Below are 20041 nucleotides of genomic sequence, written 5' to 3'. Positions count from 1 at the left end.
CTGGCACATCCTACTTTCTAGTTATGAGAGCCAGACTGTCTGGAAGGCAACTGACAAGAACTAGAGTTTGAAACATATCTCCTGTGGGGGGTGGGAGGGTGTTAATATATCTTCACTAGCAGGAAGCCTTCCCAGGTCCAGTAGGTTAATGGACGCAGGCAGGACACCTACAGCTATCATAATGAGACCTTTCTGTTCTTTACACTTTTAGTTCCAGGGCTTTATAGCTTGCAGACTGCTTAATTAAGGCTAAGCCAGACAGACTTTGTGATGTACACCAGGAACTGGACTGGTACCTTGCGAACTGGTGGTGCTCAGAAACTTTTACAAATGCCATATTAAAAGCTTCTCTCCTTTTTTTACTCCTTGTCCTTTAGAGCCCTGCCAGTGTGGGCCAAATTTAGAGCCTGTTTCCAGAGGTGAAAGAAGCTTGGGGAGAGTGAAGAAGCTTACATTAGGCTAAAAGAGTCTGTCCATCTCATTAATTTCCATGCCTTTTACAAGTCATTCTTTCCACAGCTGGGTTACACAGATCTGAAATGGAGCAGATCAGTTTTTGATTCCAACCGTCTTTCAAAAACCTAAGAGTCTTGGCTTCCATTTGACACAAAATTTGCCTTGCAACATGTCTGTGCCCGACTGTGTCTTAATATAAATTGCTCAGGAATCTGTAGAGCCCTGCGTGGATACAAAATTTGTATTCACATCCACCTGCGATCCGCAAACAGGGCCCACGGATATCCGCAGATACACCTCTACTCCGATATAACGCTGTCTTCGGGAGCCAAAAAATCTTACCGCGTTATTAGGTGAAACCATGTTATATCGAACTTGCTTTGATCCGCTGGAGTGCGCAGCCCCGCCCCACCCCAGACACTGCTTTACGGCGTTATATCCAAATTTGTGTTATATCAGGTCGCGTTATATTGGGGTAGAGGTATATAAAGCGGATATCTGCAGATTTGCAGAGCTCTAGGAATCTGCAACAGAGGTCAAAGCCCCAAGACAGTCCTCTCTGGCACCTCCTTCTTTGTAGTGGAGGCAGCATTCACTTCCGTGATTGCTGAGTCTCGGTCAGAAGGTAGTGAGACTCTGCTTGAGGACACTAGGCAGTATATGCTATGAAAGGCCTTCATCATCCAGTGACAGAGCTCACTGCAGGATAACAGCCTCAGTCTGCAGGCAAGGGAGAAGTATGGGGTCTTGTCTATGTCCAGGGCCCTCAGTAAAGAATCCCCTTTATATTCATTACAACCAAGTTCTGTTTCTGCTTTATTAGCTGGGAGCTCGCATTCCCTCCCAAATCACAAAGTTCCAGTGTACTACGGCACAGTTCTCAAAGCGGCCGCAGGTCATGCTCTGGGGGGATGATTTGATGTTTCTGTTCCAGGCTGCCAGCTCGCTAAAATGTGGTTTATCACAGGATGAAACCATCCACGCCACTTGGAGCCTAAGTGGCCTTTGTTAGAAGGGAGCACAAAAAATAAAGCAAAGAGAAAGGAAGCGTCTGCGAAATTTTGCTTAGCCCTGGCTTTTCATCTCTCTCCTTTTTTTTTCCCTTTCTCTTTTTGGTCTAAAGTTAGAAAAATAACTAGGGAAAAGTAGCTGTAATGCCAACTTTAATAAGGAAGGAAAGTGCTGACATGGCATCAGAGAGCTCCTTAAAATTCAAAACTTTTCGCTGATCCGCTACACCAAGTGGAGCAGATCATTTGCATAAAGGTGATGGCTAAGCAGGAGCTCTCTTCATCATCTCTCACCTTTTTAGATGCAAGAGATAAAAAGACGTTTCAAAGGGAAAATGTTTTCATGGTGAAAAATGTAAACACTGGAAGGTGGGGGAGGGGAGAGAGAATGATATCACCTGTTCACACAGACAAAGTCTCCAGCATCTCAACTTCTGTCATGGGCTCAATGAATTATTGTGGACCAGAATCACAGATGGCGGGCGCTAGTCACATTGCTTAAAGCACTTCTGGAAGGTGCTCAGATACCACAGTACAAGAAATTGACTAGAACTTCCCTATCGCTATGCCTATAGGGGGATTAGAAGAGTGGCTGCAGCATGCTTAAACATACCTGACCTTGTCTAGGTGCAGCAGCACAGACGTCCGCACGGGCTCGCCACCTGAGAATAAACCCAGAGTCTGGGGCGGGCTTGTCCAGTCCCTGCTGAAGTCCGTGCTGCCCTGGCTTCAATTCTATTGCTAACTCGAGCAAGCTAGGTCAAAGCTAGCCATCCCGAGTACAAACCTATCGGGAATTAGGGTTTGCCAGTGCTGAGCCTGCGACTAGCTAGCTCCCTAGTGAGCACCAGAGAGGACATACAGCTGAATCACACTTGGCTTGCAGCAAAATCACCCGATTGGCCAGACCTCCCAGGCCTGCTCCTGCCCTGCCGCACTCCCCGTGACCCAGATCTGACCCTTGGCTCCAATTCCTGTCTTCGGTTCTAACCCCTGGCTCTGGCACCTGGCCTCTGACCCTGGCTCCTACTCCTGCTGAAACCACTAGGCATGACTCCTGCTTTAACCACTATGCCTAACCACCCATGCCCCTGTCTCTGACAAAACCTGCCTGAACCTGTCCGCAGGGCAGCTAGCACATGCCGCTGCTGCTGCTCCTGCTGCTGCAGATACGCTACTATTTTTAGCCCGCTGTCTCGATGAGAGCTAGCCCGAGTATGTCTACATGAGCTGGGAATCACACCCCTAGCTCCTAGTGTAGACATAGCCATGCATATCTTCATGGGGAAGACACTGAATTAACCTAATGTCTGTGCAGAACAATGACCAGAAGACCAGTTTAAACCCATCCAAAAAATAAGATGACTGGGATCTGATTTCCAGCTAATCTGATGTGATCTAAGGTAGTCCGTTCCTAGGTGACTCAGTCACACTTAGCGGTCCCCTAGTTCCTCCAGGAAGGAACCCACAGTTGGTGTGAATAGCAGTTTTGAGGTTAGGTGCTGGTTAAACAGGGAGACTCTAGGCTATGCTAAATCCTGGCAGGAATCAGTGCATTTGGGTTTAGATCTGGGTTTGCTCACTGAAGCTGGGAAAACCTTTTTATTTCTTTAAACCATTGTTAGGTGAGAGAAGGAAGGAGGAAGCAATCTCACTTTGCTTACCCTTCCATACTAAGCTGACCCAGGATTTTGTGATGATCAAAGCTGCAGACTATGCACGATTTTAATGGGGCATTTTCAGAGAGCCAGTGTCTTATTCTTATGCATGTGCAGACGACGTGTGCCTTGTGAATTGGGTGCCGAGATACCATCTCCCTTTCATCTGCTCTGAGACACTAGCTCGGGAAACATCACTACCACCCCGTGCTTCCCTGTGTGAGAATGCACTTCAAAAGCAATCCGGGCAGCCCCGAGAAGGATGGCTGCATGAAAGTGAAATAGTCAAAAATATTTTCACTGACAGTTGATAGCTTGGGACTTGCCCCCCCTTCCCATTGCTAGCACTGTATTGGGAATATAGGAGCCAAAGATGGAGCATGTGTAAGGGACGGTAAGGATGCTTGGACTTGGTGAAAAGACCTTTTTTATTTGTTTTCTCAATGCAAGTCAAAAAGGCCTGCCACTCTGGTTGACGCATACCCAGTAATAAATATTAACCTGCATCAATTATTAATAGCAGCTTGGTAGGTACGGTAGGTGCTTCCTTAAGATGCGAGGCTAGATACATTCGTTTAGCCATTTGTTCCTAGCAGGCCTATGCAAATCTACAACAGCATTGCAAGGGAAGCTGGAGGTTGGACATCAGCCCAGAAGCATTTACAAATTGAGGATTTGCTGCTATTGTTGTTGTTTTTCCCTGATAGACACATTTGTTCGGTTCCCGACAGTGTTTGGCTTCTGCTCCTATTAAATCATAGCTCTAGGTCCAGTACACCTGGGTCAGCCTGAAGGTGAACATTTTATCGCAAACCTTTGAGCCGCATACAGATGTCCCTCACGGTGAGTATATCACAGAGGATCTACTGTCCCGAAGCAGAATATACCTATGCAAGCCACCTGCTAGAAAGAGAGAGAGAAGGCGGGGGAAAGGAGGGGGAAGGCATCAGATATCACCACCCCCTGCTAGCCCAGAGATATCAGAGTGGGAGTTATTGCGGCACCAAGCTGCCTAAATCCCCCTCAGGTTCCTCGCCGCAGCACGGGGGCCAGTCACTGCTGAAGGCCTCTCGCTCCCTGCAAGGGAATCTTCCATTCCACACTTACACCTTTGACCTCCCCCTTCCCTCCCCCAATGCCTTGCGATGCTTGCAACCGCGTTAGCAACATACAGTGCTGGTCTGCCTCCCCACGGGAGCCCCCTTGGGCCTGTGACAGCGGTGGCAGCAGAACAATGTGTAAAGTCGGGGGGGTCATGCGCTCTAGGGGGGTGATTTCTAAAGCACACTAATGAGTTGCACATTAATGGGTCCATGTAGACCCTGCTGGTGCACACTTAAGGTCCCCTTGTACGCTTTACTGTAGAACTGCTTCAAACAGCACTAAGTTTAAATGCCCCAGCAGGGTCTACATGGACTAATAAATGCTCAATACATTAGTATTATACTCCTGTAAAGCACATTGCCTCCACACATAGACAAGCCCTGAGGCTCACAGCACCCCAACAAGTTCGTAAATATTGCCATCCCCATTCTGAGGATGTGACTTGCCTGAGACCACACAGGGCATCAGAGATTAGAACCCAGACGAGAGCCATGATTAGAAACAAGGACTTCTTTGCTCCCAGTTTTTTGTTCAGAACAATAGACCATATGCAATGATCTATTTACTTGCAGTATATTATTCAGTAGCTATGTTCTCTGTGTGCTATATAGAGCTCCAGGCAGAATGGGTGCTGGGCAAACAAAGATGACAAAGCTGGAACTGAAGCTGTGTAGAAGCCTATCTGTAATTGTAGTTGTTTTCTTTAATAAATCCTCCTTTTTATGGTGGATTGTGATTCCTGATGTCATAACTCTATACAGAGGGGATAAAGTGTCACTGTTAACCGCACCATGAAAATCAAGAGTAACCATCTGGAACAAAGATCTGTATAGCTTACATGTGAATCATATATAAGTAGCACATATGTCATTGCAGCACATGTGAGATATATGAGATAATATATAGCTCATATACAAACTACTATGAAAATGTAATCCCTTTTATAAATTACAGGCCACACTCATATGTAACATATATTAAAACAGGACACACTGTCCATCTATGTGAAAAAAGGGAACATTTCCCACCTTATGTCCGTTAAACATAACTTGGATAACATGAGGAAAAAAGGCTAAACAAACAGATGGGTCCTGTATTGTACTAGATAGTATTGCATCCAGTGAGTAGAACTCACTTACAATCGTTCAAGATGGTTGTGGTGTATCATTTCATTAAACTGTGCTCAGATTATGTTCTCTGAGGTCTTCCCTTGAAATATTTCTCCTGACTACTATACCAGAAAATGAGCAGTGCCTACGATACCAGAGGATACAGATTGGACATGTGCTGTATAACTAGGAACAGTTTAGCATATCTAGCCCTTATGTTTATCCATGGTCATAGAGGGCACCCATCCATTTGATTAGCTTGGGGACTTGAGCTATTCCATGTGATAAGCATCATTTGAATAAAGTGGTATGGGGGAAAGACAAAATCAAAGGGAGCAGATGATGGTATAAATAGATGTTCAGGTGGGAGGGCCATTACCGGTGCTAATGACATTCATTACAGAAGATGAAATAGGTTTCTGAAGGGGAGGGAGAAAGCATGTGAATTGAAGATATCTGTTGGGTTTACTTGTAATTTCTGCAGACATGCCAGCTCATTTAGTAATGCAACAGCTCCCATTGCTAGCCACTTAATGTATGATTAATGTGCCGCAAGATTTCCCCAGACGTTTATGACACCTTTAGGAATAGATTTGACAATGACTTTATCACACCGAGCCACTTCATACTATCTGCATCCCTCTTAATGATTTATATATTCTGGAGGGATTCTATTCCATCCCACTAGTACTCAGTAAGGTAATAAATGAGAAAACTCAATGGTCTGTAAATTACAACATTGATTAAAGAAGTGATTACTGGTATAACTCTTACATGACTATGCTAATGCTTGCTTATATTTCAGGACAGTATTTACATGTTAATGATAAATCTACTGCAGTGTTTAGAATTACTTTATGGCTTTAATCAAAATGTAAACATTTATAAACAGATAATGTTTATTGCAGAGGAAATGAATGTGTTGTTGTTTCCATTCTCCATATGAAATCCACTCCAGAGCCAGCTTCATCCTCGGACTGATGTGTGACACTAAACATTGTCACACCAGACTGAAGGTGAAAACTCTGGTCGGGGTAGAGTTTATATTTGCTGCCTGCATCCAACGAGTCCAGTTTGGGGTTGTTAGCTTTCTTTTGGCCATGCGGTGAAGGAGTCTCTCTCATTATAAATTCCATAGAGATGTGATCAGCTAGTGGCTCATTGAATAACAAACAGAAAACCCAGCCAGCGGCTTCAGAAATCGTATCCAGTCTTTAGGCGTCTCTAGCATAATTATGCCTCCTGAGCCGGTGGAGGATTTTTGTGTTCAGCTGGTTCCATTGTAAAACGCCATCATTAACATGCGTAAGGAGCAGGGAGCCTTTTTTGTTTGTTTTTGTTTTTCAGATGCCAGGTTTCCACTTTGAGCCTGCTTTGTCGCAGCGATTACCTTCTTTTCTCTCTCTCTTTTCCTCCCTACCTTCCTCTCCTTTAGGTTTCTGACAGATGTGACTATGTGTTTGTCAATGGCAAAGAAATGAAAGGCCAGGTGGATGCGGTAGTGAATTTCACATACCAGTATCTGAGCGCCCCTCTGCAAATCACAGTCTGGGTTCCACGCCTGCCTCTTCAGATTGATATTTCGGACATGGAGCTAAGCCAAATAAAAGGCTGGAGAGTCCCCATTGTCTCCAATAAGAGGTGGGTTTAGTCGCTTAATTTATATCAGGCATTTTCTTGCAATGAATGGAGCTAATTTTAAGCCCAGGAAGAACAGCTCACAGTACAGAGGTTGCATCTGGATCCCAGCTTCCCCCCAGGGTAGTCAGTGGTTTTCAATGGTGTATGTGCTCCGAAGTCATTTACTCACCTAGATGGTCCTGTGGCAGAGTTCGGATTTGAATCCAACCCATAGTTCAAGGGAGACTGGAAGTGAGATTTGGTTCTGACCCATCTCTGCATTCTGGTATTTCAGTGGAGATCTTCAAAGATAAGACACCAATATCATACACCTATCACGATTGCCTGTGTAATGCCAAGAATCAGCAACGACACTTAAGGGCGTGTACCTGTGTGCTATAGCATGCAATAATGACTGTCGGGCTCCGTATGCTCTTTCAATTGCTCTGATCAAGTCTGCTCAGTTGATCGTTTTTCTGCTCTTAATTGATTTTATTCCAGGAAGTGTTTTCCTTGCTTAGCACTTTGCTCTTAGTCTCTTTCCCTGCAGCGAAAACTATGAAGGAGTTTTGTCCTCATATCTTTTTTTTTTATGCTTCCTTTTTCTTTTTTTCAAGACCCACAAGGGACAGTGATGATGAGGATGAAGATGAGCGGAAGGGAAGAGGCTGTGCGCTCCAGTACCAGCATGCCATGGTGCGAGTCCTTACTCAGTTTGTCGCGGAGGACTCTAGCCCTTGGAGTCAGCTGAACTACTTGCTGGGTTCTGACTGGCAGTTTGACATTACAGACCTGGTGATGGATTTTATGAAGTTGGAGGAGCCTCACATTGCCAGGCTACAAGAAGGAAGGATTTTGATTGGACAAGAAGTGGGAATGACAACAATCCAGGTACATACACTGAACTGTTCTGGGTTCTACCATTCCTGCATTAACACCTACATGATCCTGGAAGAGCCAGCAGAGTGTTCTGCTAAAACAGCACTGCTTTGGAATGTAATAATCTGTTGTAGCAAGGCTGTGGCCTCCTAGAATTTCACACACATACATTCCATCTCCATTCAGTTCGAACAAATAAAGCAAAACTTGCACCTGTGAAGATCTTAGTAAACATCCTGCTTTCCCACACAGCATGAGGCTCCCCCTACAGTTCAACTAGCGGAACTGCTGCTTGGAGACAGAGGGCCTGATTTTCAGAGATACTGAGCACCCATAACTCTAATGGGTGTCAACTGGAGTGGAGGGTGTTCAGTGCCTGTGAAAGTTACTCTTAGGGCCAGATTTTTAGCTGGTGTAAACTGAAGACCATAGTGCTATGCTGATTTCCACTGGCTGAGGATTTGGCCCTCAATGTCCTGTTTGGAGTCTCAGCAGAGTTTAGTGCACAAACTGCAAATGTAGCCACAGACTGTGGGTGGGAGAGACTGTGTGTGTTTGAGTAGCTTGTAGAACGTTTGGAGGTGGATAGGGAGTAGCCATTTGCATCAAAGGGAACAATTTCCCACTTGAGAATGGGCTGCATGATCCATTAGAAACTTCAGGGACAGAGAAATGGAAATGGAAAAATGAAGGACAAATCCTAGAAGGTGCTGAGAGCCTCCAGCACCCTTTGAAGCCATTGAGAGTTGAGGAGGCTCAGCCCCTTGCAGGATCAGGACCAAAATTAGGAGGGAAAGGTTGTATTATTTCCAGGCTTATGCGAAAGTAGTGGAAATAATGGGAGTAAAATAAGATAGCTCCCAAAGAGGTATTTGATACAGTGGCTTTGAGCTGTAATCTCTCCATTGGATGGGTTCTCTTTGCTTCCTGCATGAAACCAGTCTGTCCCCTCCAGGTACTCCTGCACCCAGTTTCTGGGCCCGAAGCAAGGCTTTTGGGGCAGGAGCAGATGAAGTGGTGAGAAGGGTCACTGCAGTTGTTTAACCCTTTCCTGACGCTGTTCCCTTTCTGTTTCTCCAAAGGTTTTTTCTCCTCTGTCGGACTCCATTCTGGCAGAGAAGACGGTGACGGTGCTAGATGACAAAGTGACCATAACAGACCTCGGGGTGCAGATGGTGGCTGGGCTGTCGCTCTTCCTTCAGCCAAGCCCGGCAAATAACCGAGCTATTGTGGCTACCACCATTGCTCAGGAGCTGCTTCATACCCCTAAGCAGGTAGTGTGCACTCCGGTTCTCCTCGCTGCTGGCATGTTGGGTGGGGCCGTGGGTCATCCCTGCAGAACTCTGATGAAGTTGCCTCCCCCTTAGCAAGTTTTTAGGGGAAAACAGCATAGACTTTAAGTTACGGGTATAACACAGTTTTATAGCCATACCTCTCCAGCAGAGGGCACCCTGACGGTGGCTTCTTTTTTCTTCCCGCCTGCAAATTTGGGCTTAGCCCTTTGGAAAAGTTCCAAACCCAAACGTTCCGACTTGCACGTTGTCTATCTTTTCAAAGGCTCCCGTGAAAAACCGTGACCTTTGCAGCTCTCCTAAGCCTTTCTTACACTTGTTTCACAGGCCATCCATGCTCTCTGATTGCCAGGAGCAATGCCCTTGATCTCCGTGTCAGAGAGCGGGGGAGCCCCGTGCTTCAGGGTGATTTAATATTTGGGAGCGCCATAAAACAGCCATGGGAGAAAGACGAGCTCGTTCATTTTCCTGTTGGAGCAACAGCAGGCAGCCTGGCTCCCCTCTCTTCTTTTATTCTTCAGGCTGACTCAAATGGGTTAGTTGTTCAGCTCATTAGGGGACTCCGGTGTGTCGATCCTGCTTAATTCAAAGCCGGCACGTTTTCAGACCAGCCGAGGGAAGGGTCTCAAGCGGTGAATTTCAGGTCACATAATCTGTACGGATACGAGGAGCGGAAAACAGCACCAAATCGAGGCAAATAGTTGGCATAGAATAGATTAAAAACAAGGGGGTCAGTAGCAATGGAAGTGACAAGGGCCTGTTCAATCCTGATTTCACTCAGCGGAGTAGAATACGCTTATTCAGGGCTGTATAATGCCATCTGCAGCCACTGCTCTCACAAAACCACTGTTTCATTCCTCGTAAATAGGGAAGAGCTCGGTTCAGGTTTTATGGCCCATTTTCACGCTGATCACTAGATCATTTTCTGGAACGCAAGAATAATGTTGATTGTTTTATAACTCGGTAGTTAGTGGCAGGATGACATCCCAGCTCGAAGAAGGAAGTGCTGCCCATCTGTTTAATTTACTGCATCCTGTAATCATCTGAGTCTTATGTAATTAACCCATTTGTGCCCTTCTTCGGGGCTTCCTTTTGGAAACCGCTCTTCTCGACAGATGCCGAGTCGGAAATTGAAGAAGCCAAAGCTAGAAACAAATCAAACCTAGTTAGAGGGCGTAGGGCAGGGTGGGATTTTTCTCCTGCAGCTTGGCTGGGAGTGTCACATGCTGGCTTGAGAATAAAACAGCCTGTGGGGCAGCAGGGGTTGCATATCTCAATGCAGTGTGCAAAGATATTTACCAGCGTGAGTTTATGAGCATGGGAAGGCTCTGACCAATGCCTCCTGAATATTGTTCAGCTGAACAGTGTGTTCATGTTGCTGTACTGCTGTACGCGCCTCCTCTTCCCCGCTCTGCGGTGTAGCCCCACTGTATTCTGCTGTGGGAGTGCACCCATCAAGAAGCAAGAGGCTGCCACGCACCCTTCCCTTAACGAGGACTGGCTGCTCCACCCCCCATCTCCCACAGTCCCTCACACCTCCCCAGCCTGGAAGAATAGAAGCTGCTAATTCCCTTCCAGCCCTCATTGCTACTAGCAGGAAGGAGCAAGGAAAGAGAGGCCAGAGAGTTCTCAGACCAGGGCCTGGAAAGCCCCAGGTAACCTGGTTGCAAGTAACAACCTGGGTTAGTGGCTGCCTTTCCTATCCCTCCCACTCCCTACTGTCCTGCTCTCTGGGCTTCCACCTGCTGCTGCTGCTGTAAACCCAGCTGCCTTTTCCATGCAGTTCCCCATCTGCTGCTTCTGTTTTTGTCCATGCAGCCCCTCCAAGCTGGAGGGCCTGTGCATGCCTCTGCCTTTTCTTCCCGTCCCCACCCCCACCTCCCGAGCTAAGGGTGAGGAGGCAGAGTGTTTTATATGCTTCCAAGCCGCGTGCCTCCCTCAGTGCTCCCCCGTTGGGCTGATTGCTGCCCTCAACCCGTGTAGTTCATGCACTCGAGTTCTCCCCTGCTGCCTGATCACCAGCAGCTCCTCTGCTGCCCAGCGCAGCCTGCCCTTTGCAGCGGCTCTGAGAGCATTCTGTACCCGCACAGCCATGGTGTGAGGGCAGCCACTGAGTCCTTGCTGCAGAGGGCTGAGCTGATTCCATTGAATTTTCCCCTTGCTCTTAATGAGAATCACTGAATGGTCCCTCTCTTGCCAGAAGACTGGCCCTAGAAGTACAGGTTTCTGAATTGCTAGCACAGTTGGCCATTATTCCCCTCCCGCAATGGAAAGGGTTTGACGTAGGACTGGCCGGAAAACAAGAATTCCGTTTCATGAAAAATTTCAACCTTTTGACATTTGTTTTCGTTCCTTAGCAGGACAAACCTGAGGCCTTTCAAAATTTTTCATGAAAGAACATGATAGACTCCAGAATAACCAATAGCGCAGTGGTTAGGGTGGTCACCTGGGATGTAGGAGCTCTGGGTTCAGGTCCCTATTCTGCCTGAGTCAGAGCAGGACTAGAACCTGGGTCTCCCATGTGAATGGCTTTAACCCGCTGGCTGTAGAATCAATTTCTCCTGTTGAAGCTGTTCCACTTTTTTTATGAATAATTAAATATTCATTGGACCAGAAGGTGAGACTAACAGGAAAGCCCTCACCTGGGGTGTGGAAGGTCCAGGTCCAGGTCCCTCCTCCAACTCGGGCAGAGTAGGGACTTGAACTAAGTCTACATCCCAGCTGAGTGCCCTAACCACTGGGCTCTTGCCTGTTCTGGGGGCTCTGGTTCTCTTTCCTTTCGACCTGAAATTCCACCATGGACCAGAGAAATTTTCATCAAAACTCTCACATTTCTGCAAAAGGTTTTAGTTTCAATGAATCGACATTTTCCAACCAAAAAAATGTTTTAATTGAAAAATTCCCAACCAGCTCTAGTTTGAGGCTTCTAATCCAGCAACTTTCTCCTCCATAAGAAGAATCGAGAGTTTCATCCAGCCTATGGTCAGGGCCGGCACTTCCATTAGGCGACCCTAGGCGGTCGCCTAGGGCAGCAGGATTTGGGGGGCGGCATTTTGCTGCCCTCCGCGGAAATTTGGCGGCGGGGGGTCCTTCTGCTCCGGGTCTTCGGCGGAAATTAGGTGGCGGGTCCTTCACTCGCTCCGGGACCCGCTGCCAAAGTGCCCCGAAGACGCGGAGCGGAAGGACCCCCGCCGCCGAATGCTCAGAGGAGGAGCGCTGCCACCTAGGGCGGCAAAAACCCTGGCACCGCTCCTGCCTATGGTGACTTCATTTAATGGGTCACTGCTGAGGCCGATAAGCCAGACCTTAAACCCCACCTTTATGATCCATTCATCTGTTCTCATTGTCCTGATAAAAACTCCACCTTCAAATCTTTACTCTGTTCTTACTCAGTCCTTGCTTGGAGTAACATTAAGTTTCTATCAGTTTTCTGTGGTGCCTTTTAAGATCTGATCCTGCTCCCACTGAAGACAATGTACAACTCCCACTGACCTCAGTGGGACTAGGATTGGGCGTGTCTCCTGTATGAGGTGACAGGATTTGCTGAATACATTATGATTTTTTTCCTTTTACTTTGTTCGTGGGAGTTCAGCTTCTGGCTCTGTAACACAGTCGCCCAGCAGTCCCAGTATTTGCAAATGCGTTCGATGTCCTAACACAGCCAAAGAGCAGCACAAGAAACCAGTGGCACTCTGGACATTATTTGCAAAGGATTCATTTCATTTATTTGTCTTTTTTTTTTTTTCTTTTGAGTTAGAACAGTAAAAAGGACCCAGGCACAGGCTTTGAGCCCCCAGCAAACCAAATACTCAGACCAGTCATTCCACCCCTTCTACCAGGCACCAGAATGTCATCAGATACAAACACCCCCTCGCATCAGTCTGTGCTGCCATCCAGCGACCGCTCTTCATAGGCCAGGTGAAACAAATCGATCCTGTAACATGCCCTGAAAGTCAGCCAATCTGGGCCTTTTCGGACCCGGGACAAGAGGACATTTCCAGAGCTCCATGGCCCTTATGGAGAACTCTGTAGTGTAGTGAGGGGAATCCAGCATCAGTGCCTACAATGCTACAGATGTGTTCAGTGGATGGTCATAGGCCATTTAGGGCTTTATAGGTCAAAACCACCATCATAAAATCTGCCTGACAGTTCACAGACAACCAATGTCCCAGAGTGCCGGTGTCGTCATATGCTATACACCTCTACCCCGATATAACGCTGTCCTCGGGAGCCAAAAAATCTTACCGCGTTATAGGTGAAACCGCATTATATCAAACTTGCTTTGATCCACTGGAGCGTGCAGCCCCGCCCCCCCGGAGCGCTGCTTTACCGCGTTATATCCAAATTCGTGTTATATCGAGTCGTGTTCTATCAGGGTAGAGGTGTATGTATATGACATGCCACTCACCAGCCAGCTCTAGCTTCTGAATCCAAGTTGCCTTTTGGTGTTTGAACGTTCAGAGCTGGTCAGTTCAGCTGGGTGGGATATACACATTGAGAACCGAATACTTATATTTGTGATCAGACTGTGCAGAAGAGTTTTGAAGCTTTGCAAATCTGCAGTTATGAAAGGTCGGAGGTATGGCCAGGGCCGACAAGAGTTGGGGGGGAAGCCGGTACAAATTACTGGGGCCCGGCGGTCTGGAAGGGGGCCCGGCTTCCCCCCCCTCTCGTCGGCCCTGTTTAGCCGGTCCGCCCTTGCTGGGGGCCCGAAAAAATTCCGGGCCCGGCTTCCCCGCCCCCTCGTCAGCCCTGTTTAGCCGGTCCACCCTTGCTGGGGGGGCTGAAAAAAAAATTTCACCGGGGCCCGAACCCGCTCTCGGCGGCCCTGGGTATGGCTGAATGGAATCAAGGCCTTAGGCTCCATGACAGATTTGTGAACTGTAAGGGACAGATTTTCCCCCTACTGTTCCACCGGCTCTAACTATAACATGAAGAAAACAGGGGAGATAAAGTCATTTACAAAAGGGAAAATACTGGTTGGCTTTATAATTCAGGCAGATTTATCAGATGGCATCTCCAGACCGATCAGCAGCTATGAGGAAGCAGAGGTGTGATTGCACACTGAGATAGGTGGTGGTGCTGAAGAGGTCAAAGCATGCTAGTCTGGCTAGGGTGGAAGAGGAGATTAGAGAAGTACATGAAGAAAAACATGACCAAAAAGTGTCTTGGTGAGTGTGGCGGTGCTTCACGTACATAGGGAACCAGCATGTCGTTTGGAAATCAACAGCTGCTGTGGGAAGCAAATTCTTCATCGCTTCTGAATCGGGTTCAAAGTGATCTGATGTATGGTATCTGACTCACCTCCAATCACTCTAGTCACCGTTTAAATAATCCCATCTTCTGAGGGATGTTGACAATAACGGGAATTTGTAGTTTGTTTGTTTATAAAGAGCACAACTGAAAGAAAGGGGGATGAAAACTGGTAACCCCACAAGCTATTTGTTTATGCTTATTAATTAATGAACACAGGGATTTGTCACCTTCGGCATCCGACAGGGCAGCAGCTTTGCTGATAATAAGGTTTCAATCCATCTTCATCTGTTGATAGTAATTGGAGGCCCTTGTCAGAGATTTGGAGGGGATTTATTGATGCGGTACATAGGATTTGCAGAAACAGCTCTTTGAAGGACATGGCACTAAATCATTTCTATTTTTTTAAGCCTTTCAGAATTTCTAATCATTTGGGAAATTTGCTTCCTTCCCTTGCATTCAGCTTGCCTTTAAGTGAAAGAGTCAAGAAGAGGATTTTGTGCCAAATTGCTTATTTGAGCAGATGAAATGTATTTTGGCAGGATTGGGGGAATTCTCTTTTTTTTTTTTTTTTTTTTCTTTCTTATAATTCAGATTCTCCGCTGTCCACGTGTGACAGTTTTCTATTTAATTGGCTCTTTATAGAGAGGATCCCTTAAAATTTAAAAATTCGGTGCAGATTGAAAAGAATAGCAGGGAGTCTTGGTTAATTGGAGTAAATCATATTTGTGGTCTTAAACCTCAAATGGCTGCCCATTTACTCTTCTTCCCAAACACCAGGCTTGTGATTTTGTGGGGACAGAGAAAGCCAGTAGCTCCTACCACGACGCTTCCCACTGTGAGACCTTGTTGTCAGTGGCTTACAACTTTACCAAACTTTAACAGCTTGAGCTGAAGTTTCCCATGCTGGGTGCCTGCCTCAGGCTGATTTTTTTATATACAGCCAAAACAGCTCAGCCATTTCTGAGAAAGAGGCTAGCGAAATCCACATTGTTTTGCTCATCCTAAAAACTTCTGGTGACCTTTTCTTTAAAACGCTCTGCCACCCCACGCTTTGGAGCAGGGACTTTCCGTAAGAAGGGTGGCCTTTGTGTCAGAAGTCTGTTGCCTCCCACATGAAAATCTGTCCCAGTTTGGCCAAGTTTTAAGATCACAGTTCACACATGCTCAGTGAAGACTTTGTAGATTTTAGCAGCCAACTTCCCTGAAGATTCCATCCAGGCTGGGCATGCTGCAGGGCAGGGCTGAGCAGGATGTTCTCTGCAATTGCAGCTGAGGGCGCTGCTCTGGGTTGTGCTGGGTCCAGGCCCCTGAACTGAGAGCGGGGAGCCTATCGCTCCTGTGCTCTCAGTGCCCCCCCCCCCCCCCCAGGCTCAGGCAATGTTGAGAAAGAAGCTGCTTGATTTGAATGCAGAGGGGGCAAAAGCCAGGGGGCTGAGGAGAGAAGTAGGTTGGGACCAGGAACTAGGGGGGCTGCAACTAGACCCGGGGAGAGGGAGAGGAAAACTGGGACTGTCCAGGCAAGGGAACTGGAACTGGAAGCTAGAGAGAGAGAGGTCAGGGATGGGACTCTGACCCGTAAGTGGTGGGGAAACTGAGATAGGATGAGGAGTGAGGTGGAGACTGGGACTGGCTGGCCAAGGAGAGTGGGGTGGCGGGCAGGAGGTGAGGGAGAAAAGAGACAGATCTGACCAGGAGCCAGGTGCGGAGGGAGTATTGGTACTGGCTGGGTAAAGAGATTGGGAAAAGGAGCTGGTGGGGGGATTGGCCCAGGGAGGAAAATGGGGATGGGGAATGTGGAGGGGACCAGAGGCTAGAGTCGGGGAGAGAGACAGATCAAGTGAGGAGCTGGGAAAGGGGGGAACAGAGAATGGCGGGGCAAGGAGCCTGGAACTGGTGAAGTGAAGGAGACTGTCTGTAGTACCCCTGCCTCACCTGTTGCAGAAGTTGGAAGGTGTGTAGCGAATGGGGCAGGAGATTGCAGGATGAGAAAGGATGGTCTCATGATCAAGGCAGTTGAATGCTGCCCGGCAGAACTGGATTTTATCCCAGCCTCCGCTACAGAGGGCCAGATTTTTAAAGGTGTTTAGGCACCTAACTCCCACTGATTCCCATTGACGAAGTTCAGAGCCGAATCCAGCTCTCCTGAGTCCCACTCTAATGTCTTAACCACAAAACACCCCTCCCACTTTTTTGTCATTCTGTCTCTACTGTCCTCTCTGGTTCCAAAAAAGGAGCCATTGAGAGATGATCTCAGTGCCATTTGGGTTCCTGCTGCAGTTTTCACTAGTACGTTTCTCACTAAAGATGGTCATTTTGCCTTTCATATGACTCAATGCAAAAAAAGCGGGGGGAAAACCACTGTTTGTTCCAGATGTAATGGAGAAGCAAAATATCAAGTGTGCCAGATCACCCAAAGACGAATGGAGATGGGTTTCCCCCACACACACACACACACGATTCCATGGGAAGAATGTTCTTTCTTTCCCAGAGCTGGGTTTGCTACTGCTAGAACTTTCCAGAAAGTTAAACTTACCCACAATGACAAAAGCCTACCGTGACCATGCTGCAGATGGGGGTTTGATTACAGCACGTATTGACCTACCAAAGCTAGCCTTGATCTAATTAGTGCGAGTACCAATAGCAGTGAAGTCATGACAGCACGGGCTAGCCACCCAAGTATGTACCCAGGGTCCCAGGCAGGCTGGAACAGCCCATGCTGAAGTCTGTGGTGCTGCAGACTCGCTGCTATTGTTACTCATGGCTACATTAAAATTAGCCTGGGTGTCTACACATGCTGCAATCCCTCTCCCCACCCCCCAGTGGCAGTGCAGATGTACCTAAAAGTGATGCTCTGCAGTTTTGCACTAATTTATTCAACCATCTCAGGTTTGTTTCATGAAAGATCCGTTGTTTTAATGTCCCTTCCGCCCTCGCACTTTTCAGCATTGCTACAGCTTCAGAGTTACCCTGGCTCTATTTCATCACTGTGTGCAAAGCATGTCTGAATCACCAAGTACTTTGCCCTCTTTCCTGTTGTGCCACAATATATTTTTCCCTTGTTTGGTCCCCAAAGAGCTTTCTGATAGCACTTGGAAAATTAAATATTCAGTGCATTCCAACCTTCTGCACAGCTAAATGCCCCTTGCTGTTTTCATTGAAAAGCTTTACATTTAAGTAGAAGGGTAGCAATTCCCTTTGTTTATAACCATAGTGTAACAAATTGTAACCAATTGAAAACAATATTGGGTTGTAAATTTGTATTATGATTGGACATTAAAAGGGTGGCGATGCTTTTCCCCATGGTGATTTTCAGCCCAATTGTTTTGATGTACCTGCGTGTAAAGTTATTAAGGACATTTGCAGTGTAAGTCTTGGGAAGAATAGAATTTCACTTTCATGTGTAGCTGCATTTCAGCAGTCTGCCTGCACGTATGCTAACTAAACAAACTAGACATAGAGCAAATGAAAAAATAAAGAAATCTCCTGCAAAGAAAGCTATTGAGACGTGGAGAAGTAAATATCTATATCATCTGGATGAGACTCAAATAGAAAACAACTTTGCCTCTTGACCTCTAGCATTCTGTTTGCTTCTAATGGTGACTTCTAATGGTACTACCTGCAGGGAGCAAACACAGTCCAATTAAATCCAAACCATTTGTATATCGTTATCATGGAGATCACAGCAGAACCCCCACATCCTGCCTTGGCTGACATGGAAATGTAATGGGGTTTACAATTATTTTCAAGGGTAAAGTGTGTTTAGCTAAAAACAAACAGTTCTCATGCAAAGTAACAACTGTTTTGCAAGTCTTTTGTTTCCTTTCAGGTGACCCATTTTCAAGACATTGTGGCATCTCTCCTCTTCCCTGCCGCAATATTTATGCCCTGTTTAATTTGACTGCTCCGTGTGACATATTTGCATCGGGAACAACAGGAAAATAAGTGTTTTGTCAAGTGCTTCCAGTACTTTTTCTGTTTTGTCTCTTCCAGTTTTCATGCGACAGGAATGGGTGTTTTTTTTTTTAATGGGTGTGTTGTTATTACGATCTCCCCATATCAATTATTTCACATTTCCATTGGCAAAACCTTTCCATGAAAGACACCGCTGGGATCTTTAATGAAAAATGTGACCAATTTTCTGCCCCATCGGTCAAGACTCAGCTTGTTTTCAGTGTAGTACGGAGCCAGTGCCTCCTGCTTCGTTCAGCTGCATTTCAGAGCTGGGAAGATTGATGAGTTGCAATCAGCTGAGCTGTTTTATTTAAGGCCCTGTCTTTAACCATTTCCCTCTTCTTTTAGGAAGCCATAGTAAGCATCTGGATCCAGTTCAGTGACAACTCAGTTACTCCATTAGACATTTATGACCCCATGGACTTCTCCCTTTTGGCCATGTCGCTGGACAAATCCGTTGTCTCAACCCATCAGAGCACTGCCTGGAAATGGCCGGTCGTGGCAGCAGAAGGTGAAGGGCAGGGCACATTGATCAAAGTAGACATGATGATCTCTGAAGCCTGCCAGAAGTCCAAGAGGAAAAGCATCTTGGCCACAGGCAACAGCAACATCAAAGTGAAGTTCGGCCAGAATGATGCCAACTCCAACACCGGCGGAGATTATGATGCCGATGAGATTGAAAACCACGCGAGCGACCGGCGGCAAAAGGTGTCAGATCAAGAGCGGTACGGGCAGGATGGGCGATACTATGGGAGCTCTTCGGCGGAGCGAGAGGAAAGTACCGTCAGAAAAGTCAGCACCACTGCAAAGTCAATGCTCAAAAACAAAGTCATGAAAAACAATAGGCTGGATGGAGGCAAACTCTCGGATGATGGCCAGCTGCAGAACATTCCCATAGATTTCACCAACTTCCCTGCTCAAGTAGACCTCCCAAAAAGCAATGGGGGCATGGAGGAGAATGACCTAGTGCAGACGCCCAGAGGCCTTAGTGATTTGGAAATTGGGATGTACGCTCTGCTGGGGGTCTTCTGCCTGGCAATTCTTGTCTTCCTAATAAACTGTGCAACGTTTGCATTGAAATACCGGCACAAGCAGGTTCCAGTGGAAGGGCAAGCCACCATGACCCACTCCCACGACTGGGTCTGGCTCGGAAATGAGGCGGAGTTGCTGGAGAACACAGCCGACGTGTCACCTCAGCAGGACGAGCACACCACTATTATAGACCGAGGGATGGGCCATGAGGAAAGCAACCACCTCCTCAACGGTGGCACTCAGAAGAACATCCAGAGCCAGATCCATAGGTCTGCTGACTCAGGGGGGAAGCCAGGGAAAGAGCAGAAAACAGAACCTTTGCATTCCCCCACATCCAAACGAAAGCGGGTAAAATTCACAACCTTCACCACCATCCCACCCGATGATGGTTGTCCCACCGTCAACTCTATCCTAAGTAGCAATGATGACGATATTAAATGGGTGTGCCAGGATATGGACCTCGGGGACTCCAAAGAGATAAAAAACTACATGGAGAAGTTCAAAGACAAAGTGTAGCTCCTGTCTGGTTTTCTGGGTTTAACCACACCTTGATGCCTTCAGTTCTACAGTATATATTGGGAGGCACTGAAAAGGGGAGAAGGAGGGGATCAGTAGGGGGAAAAAATCAACAACAAGAAGAAGGCAGTTTCTGTAATCAGGGAAAGAAATTTGTC

At 46.9% G+C, this 20041-nt stretch overlaps 1 protein-coding gene across 1 annotated transcript in view; it reads left to right on the top strand.

Moving 5' to 3' along the window:
* TMEM132C (transmembrane protein 132C) overlaps nt 1-19883 on the top strand; it is a 213259-nt gene extending 193376 nt beyond the window's left edge. The window contains exons 6-9 of the mRNA XM_065417982.1: nt 6773-6978; nt 7575-7848; nt 8919-9110; nt 18684-19883. Coding sequence (XP_065274054.1) covers nt 6773-6978; nt 7575-7848; nt 8919-9110; nt 18684-19883 — 1872 coding nt within the window. The remainder of the gene's footprint in view (nt 1-6772; nt 6979-7574; nt 7849-8918; nt 9111-18683) is intronic.
* Nucleotides 19884-20041: the final 158 nt, after the last annotated feature.

The sequence above is a fragment of the Emys orbicularis genome, chromosome 16 (genome assembly GCF_028017835.1).
Source record: "Emys orbicularis isolate rEmyOrb1 chromosome 16, rEmyOrb1.hap1, whole genome shotgun sequence".
NCBI lineage: Eukaryota > Metazoa > Chordata > Testudines > Emydidae > Emys > Emys orbicularis.
Note: the sequence above shows the minus strand (reverse complement) of the source record. Positions and strands in the feature narration are given on the sequence as shown.